General features: G+C 38.2%; 1 protein-coding gene across 1 annotated transcript; it reads right to left on the bottom strand.

The window, feature by feature from the left end:
• Positions 1-399: 399 nt before the first annotated feature.
• Positions 400-6,180, bottom strand: LOC137217881 (allergen Bos d 2-like). The gene is made up of 3 exons (XM_067724881.1): positions 6,100-6,180; positions 5,488-5,627; positions 400-547 (listed from the first exon to the last, which is right to left on the bottom strand). The coding sequence occupies exons 1-3, from the start codon at positions 6,178-6,180 to the stop codon at positions 400-402; spliced, it is 369 nt and encodes a 122-aa protein (XP_067580982.1).
• Between the last annotated feature and the right edge of the window lie 640 nt (positions 6,181-6,820).

The raw sequence follows: 6,820 nt of genomic DNA, 5'->3' as shown, positions 1-6,820 counted from the left end.
CATAGAAGTGATATCACATGATATTTGCCTTTCTCTATATGACTTACTTCACTTAGTATGGTAATGTCTGCGTCCATCCATGTTGCTGCAGATGGCATGATTTCATTCTTTTTATGGCTGAGGAGTATTCCATTGTGTACGTATCCCATTCTTAAAGCAGTAAGCCCCAGGAAAAAAGCCTTAACCTACTAAAAAACTCAGGAGGTGTATGTATCATGTTTCTACCCACCCAACTGATGTTCTCAGTTCTTAGTTAGGACAGTTGTCTGTGAAAGAGCATGAATGGGGGGGAAATGATCATTGAAGTTCCTCTATTTCAAAGGATCATTTCATAACAGACTTTATAAAAGACGACTGTGAGAATAGGAAATTTGAATCGAGTATCCCAGTGGTGTGTTTTCATCTCGGACACACGTTGGCCTCTGGGACTTTACCTGTTGCAATGACATCTTCTGTGTTTTCCGTTGGGACACGTTTGTCTTTGGTCAGTTCCTCGAACTTGTTGAATTCTTCTTCACTGAGACTACTTCCTTTGGCGGGATTCCATAGCAAATAAGGCAGAAGAGATGTCCGTTAGAACCCTCCATAGTTTATAAAGTATGACCTGGGTCATAACTGTCTAATACTGTCTAATAAATCTCACCATCACCACCACCGCATCCCCCAGCCCCGCCATGCTCCTCACCAGGTCATTTTTCAAGGGAGGTGCATCAGGTCTTCAGATGGTACCATGTGGTAGTGTCCAAATATTGAACACTTTATCACTTTCCTGTTCTTACAACTACTGAGAAAATTACAGACCACTCACCTGTGAGCTAAAGAAGCCCCACATTGGATACAGTCTCTAAAGGTACATCAGAGGACATAATGGCAGGGCCTGAGAGCTCAGAATTCCTCCAAACTCTGTTCCTTTTGAGTTTTGTCTACATTCTAGAATTTGTTTCCTGGCTTTCCTGAACCCTAATCAAGTGAATGAGAAAAAAAATGCTTTGGACTTTTCAGCAAAGCATACTAACCCCATCACACATGCTAATCGGGGAGAAAACTCACGCTTCGTCATTGTCCAAGACAAGCTGCAACCCCCACGCGCCTCCAGTGAGGATATAATATCGGAAAGGCTGAACGGGATCTATCAGTGGCCCCGTGTGGTTGGCCAGAGGGCGGAATGATTGAGTTGACTGAGAACATTGCATCTGAAGGATTCAGTGTGATTCCGTGGTTATTTGCAGAATATTGGGTTCAAGTCTCAACCATTATTTTAAAGATTGTGACAAAAATAAAGCATTTGTGGTTGAGAGGAAGGCAGTGATGCCTGGAAACTGGTGACTCTGCTGAACGCAAAGTTTAAATCTTGGCTCACTTAGGTGTCAGGACCTGGCTACTCCAGTGTGTGATATTTGGCCAGAAACTCATGGACCATCCTGGAATATTTTATCGGATCTCCAGAGTAAGTGTGTATCATACTTTAAGAAGCCACTTGATAGAATCCCTGGTGGATGCATTTCATTTTTTTCGTAGACAACCTTTCAACATCCCTGAGTCAGCCAGCATGAAGTCTGAATTCCCATGTGTGAACACCTTTCTGCTCCAGCGTACTTAATACAAAATAAGGTATATATGCACTTCTGTCCTTAATATAAAAATACAGATAATATGAATATTTAGTTTGCATAGAATAAGCTGCAATATGTACCGACTACTTCAGTCAGGTGTGTGGTCTTGTTTTCATCGATGCTTTCAGCACAGATTACCAGCATGTTCTTTGATACAATAATCAGTTGGAAATAATTTCTACACGAGACGGTGATAGAAAAAAAAATTCAAACCTCAATACAGTTAACTTTTTTCATTTTCAAATTGACATGCTTTATTTTTCACACGCTGTGGTCAGTCTTTCCTTCAACGATGATCTCTGTCTCACCGATATTTCTCATAGTGTGTTGTTAGAACCAGTTAACGCACTTTTGACCAGAGATGTATTAATATGCCTTTTGTTACCCCGAATGTGATTGACCGGAGACGTTTCAGTATTTATTTACATAACAAATCGCTGGCCACAGGCGTTAGTTTGTGCAAAAACCCCCTGGTCAATAATGAGTTATGAGAGCTACTGAAGTAGGCAAGCTTCTTCCACAACCCTTCTTCTGAAGATGGTAAAGATTTCCAGTCCTTGAGACTGAACAGTCTGTGCACAATAGCAAAGTTGCTTATTGCAGAATTTGTAGATATATGATTGGTGGTGGACTGCAGCCCTCTCATACAAGAACACATGATTGTGTTACATTCTCAGGAATTTTGTGACCGAATTGTCAAGTACAGCCATTATTAAAAAGTAATTCTGTAAACTTAAATGAATCATATTAAAATAAAAGTTAATGCGTAACACAGTTATGCATAACATAACCACAGTTATTTCCTAGTATAAGAGGTAATAAAAGAGGTATAAATGAAGGTATTGCAAAATGTTGGAAATATATTCTCTGTAATGATTCCTAAGTAGATCCTGTTGCTGCATATCCACATTTAAAATGAAAAAATACGCATCAGACCAAGATTAGAAGGCTACATTGTACATTTTTCTCCAGGAAAATCAAATATGTAGACATTTGATCACTTAATATTACAGTATTGATATTTGATAATCATTTCCAGTTATTTTAAACTATATAGAGAGAAGTCTGTCCCAATGCCCCCGTTGCTTTTAAATTATGTAAAAATTAGTTTCAAATTTTTGCTGTTATTTTAACTATTCTCATACTTATCTTTTGGATTTAAATTAATCAGGTTATACTTCTTAAACATGTTAATACAGAACTTTTAATATTTAAGAATTTTTTTAGTTAGAGCATATTTGATCATGTTGGTCAAATAAAAGATACAAAAAATTTTGAAAGAGATGGTATAATTTTAAATAGCTTTAAAAACTTCCGCATGCCTGAGGAACATATGAAATCAATGCTCTGGGACTTTTTCTCAGATACTGTCAGTAGCAACATTCCAAACTTGGACCTTATCCTGACGTGTGTAACAAAATGAATGCTTGGAAAATTAAATGTCTTTTTCAGGGTTGCATTTGTAATTAGTAGAAAAAATTGTTTACAGATCCAGACGTCTAGATGTCTTGGATGGAGCTAAGAGTGTACATTTGAACACATTCTGTGGTTTTGAGAAGATGCACCCATCTGAAAAGGTCACACATTCACAGTCTGTTCCGTAAATATCTTTTTCTCTTCCTGTTCCCATTGCTGTGGGTTCTTGGCATATCCCATTAATCCTTAGAAACAAACAGAGAAGACGTTTCTGATTCCCCATCCATTCCTCAACACTTGAGGAACTGCAATAGTTACAATGCATTTTAATTGCTAAAAATTATAGATGTTTTTAATCTTAGGCTCATTTAATTGAGCCGCACTACTTGGTGCTTTATTTGTTCTATTACAGGGTTCCTCACCCACAGCACCATTGACATTTTGGCAGGATAATTCTTTGTTGGGGGAAGGGAGACTGTCCTGATCACTGTGGGGTGTGGAGCAGTGTCCCTGGTGTCTACCCAGGAGATTCCAGCAGCTCCCACGTGAAACCAGAAATATCTCCGGACATGGCCACGTACCATCCGGGGAGGGAGGACAGAGCCACGCCCCACATTTGGGATTGCTGGTCCATTCCTTTAAACAGTCCCACTCTGTCCTTTGTCTCCATTCCAAAGACCATGTCTATCCCTCTGCCATAAATGTTGGTGCACCTACAGACTCTGAAGTCATCTCTCTCCTGAAGCAAGTTGTTCAACTTCTGTGAATTCAGGTAGTACTTATTTAAGTAAGAAGCTTCAAATAGAATATCAATGAATGATAGACATACAGACAGAGATAGACACAGACACACACAGACATAGAAAAAAATGGAAATATATATTTACACGCCATGCACAGATCAGCTGTGTATAAATTCATTAACCACATCTCAAACTTATACCTCACAGGCACGTTTATTATTATTAATTCTTTGTCACAGTTGTTTTTCTCCACCTTATATGTTAGTCTGTCCTTTGGTTTAATGGCATCACCATTTTTACAGATGGACAAATTCAAACTTGAGCATTTAATTTGAAAAATAAACTGTTGATACTCTAAATTTTTCTTAAAATGTTGATTTCAGTCACCCCGATATCTACTTCTTCCATTGCTCAAATTTTCCAAAATTATTTTACTGAGTACAGTCCCTACCATGTGAGTTCCTGGAGGACTAATACTTAGAAAAGGAATTTTATGATTCCCTTATTTTAAAACCTACGACCGTGCTGATTTCCTACATAGTAAACATGAAATTACTACTTTTGATGTAGGAAACTCTCCAGAACAAAGTCTGAGTTTTGTTGCCAGTCGGTGTTCTGGAATCCACTTCATACACGCAGGACGTGACCGCACTGAAAATCCAACATCCCCTGAATTCGCGATGCCTCTCTGCACACTTCTTCTGTTTCTCTGATTCTTGGTTTAAACTTTCATTTAGTGTTCAGTGAATAAATGCCACACACACCACCCCGTGCAAACCGTTTCCTACTCCCATGACTGGCACAATCGTTCACTTATCAATACTTCAGTATGACCTTTATCAGTGAGTCTTTTTCTTATTTTTTGCACATGGATGTCTGTGACCTTGATTCAGTTTTGAACTGTAAGGTGAGACATATTTTTTAATTTGTCATTTTTTATTCCCACATGTACACAATGCCTCCAATAGAATAAACATTCCATAAATGTTCATTTACTGCGTGAAAGTATTAATTTATTGATGGAAACTTGTCGCTGAGATGCCAGATGAATAATCTTCTGTGTATAACCCTTCACACTGAAGTATACCATGAAAGCAACTGTATGTAATCTCTTTCCAATATATGCAAAACCTGAAGAATCAAACACACAGATCCTAGGGATAGGAATGCTATTGCCATAACTTTCAGGCATTCAGGACAAGTCTTTCCTTACTGCCTTCATCTGAATTATTAATGACATAATTCCAACCGAGCTGCTCAACCAGTATGGCCTCTAAGAAGAGGCTACAGGCAGATGTGCAGGGAGGGGGTTTGTGATGAGCTCTGAGGATATGACACCAAACCAAAAATGCTCTTCTATGAATAGAATTGACAGGCTGAAATTCGACAGCATCATCCAGAGACCTTTCACTGCAAATTTGAGCTTGGACCTCATGATCAGCTCGGTGCTTTGTGACAACCTAGAGGGCTGGGATAGGAGGGGGGGAGGGAGACACAAGAGGGAGGGGATATGGGGATATATGTATACATACATCTGATTCACTTTGTTGTACAGCAGAAACTAATACAACGTTGTGAAGCAATTATAATCCAATAAAGATGTTAAAAAAATATTTCTTCCCATCCAAAAAATAAATAAAAATAAAAAATATTTGGTAGAAAAAAAAGAAAAGTCAATAGTTTTGTTGCTTTACGTTTAGGCAAATTCCACTTACTTCGTATAAAAAGTAATGTAGGTTGTTTCGCAGTTGTTGCTGCATTCAGTCCTATGGATGTGACCCCTTAATGGGCCATTTTCATGTGTCTTGTCCACGTCATCGGATGCTATGTGAATGGTGCGCCATTCTCCTGTAATCTAAAAAGGAAAGTTTCTATAAGAAATGTTAGTCAATCTCTTTACTGTTTTCTCACCAGTACCCAGCATAACCTTTGCTTCTGCTTTACCTCAGAAGACAAAGAAATTCAATCTTATTGAGCAAAGTAGGGTTCTACCCCCTACCTTGCAGAATAATATGAAATGAAATAATGATTCCTACTCAAGCATAAAGGATAGAATTCAGAGTTTCTTGAAATAGCTAAAACAATGCCATTAAAGATGATGACAGTTCATCGTTATCTAAATGATAGCATATAAATTTTTCTTGCTATTTGCAGACAAATAAGATGAAAAAAATATAAAGAGCTGAAAGACAGAAGGGTTGTTTTATCCTCATGTAGATACATGGACCAAGGGATATATATATATGTAATCTGATCAGACATGTAAACATGAGTCTGTCACACATGCACAACCAAGACCTCCTCCCAGATCAGCCCCTTTTGGGTACCTTTGAGAGAGCTTCCTCAGATGGAGGTTCCTGGTCAGCACACACCAGACCAAAGACAAGACTCAGCAGCAGAATCTTCATCTTGTTGGTTCTCATCATCCTGCTTCTGGAGAAGCTGAGGGTGTCCCAGTTGTTGGAGAGAATGTGAGTTTGTGCCACTCTTTATAGTATACGTCGCTTGTCGTAACACATGATGAACAGTTGTTCATCATAAGACCTTGGTTACGTATAAATCATCTTACAGTATCCTGGTTGGCCGTTGAGCTTTTCTGGCAATCTGTTGTTTTTATAAAGAGATGAGTTTTAAGAGAAGCCTAAGTGGATCTGGACATTTGGCCTTTAGTGAGAAATCACAGTCCCTATGAAGTATTTCAAGGACGGTAAGGTTTATTTTCTTTTATATGCTGAGTTTCCAGAATGGAATGAGCAGTCCAAGACACATATGCCCAACTCCTATATTATCTCTTTAACACTGAAGAGGTCTGTTGAAGCTTATTTTCTAAAACTAAAGATGTTCCTGTTTACTGGTTTAACAAGCTTAATACGTGGCATCTATACCATGAATCAGCTATCAAGGCATTCCTCACAGGAGGCTGTGTTTATTTTTTTATTTTTTATTTGAAGTATAGTTGCTGTACAATATCATGTAAGTTACAGGTGTACCATAATTTGTGATTCATAATTTTTATAGATTATACTCCACTTATAGTTATAATAAATA

This window comes from Pseudorca crassidens, chromosome Y (genome assembly GCF_039906515.1).
Source record: "Pseudorca crassidens isolate mPseCra1 chromosome Y, mPseCra1.hap1, whole genome shotgun sequence".
Classification (NCBI taxonomy): domain Eukaryota; kingdom Metazoa; phylum Chordata; class Mammalia; order Artiodactyla; family Delphinidae; genus Pseudorca; species Pseudorca crassidens.
The sequence above is the reverse complement of the archived record's forward strand: the minus strand, read 5'-3'. Positions and strand labels throughout refer to the sequence as shown.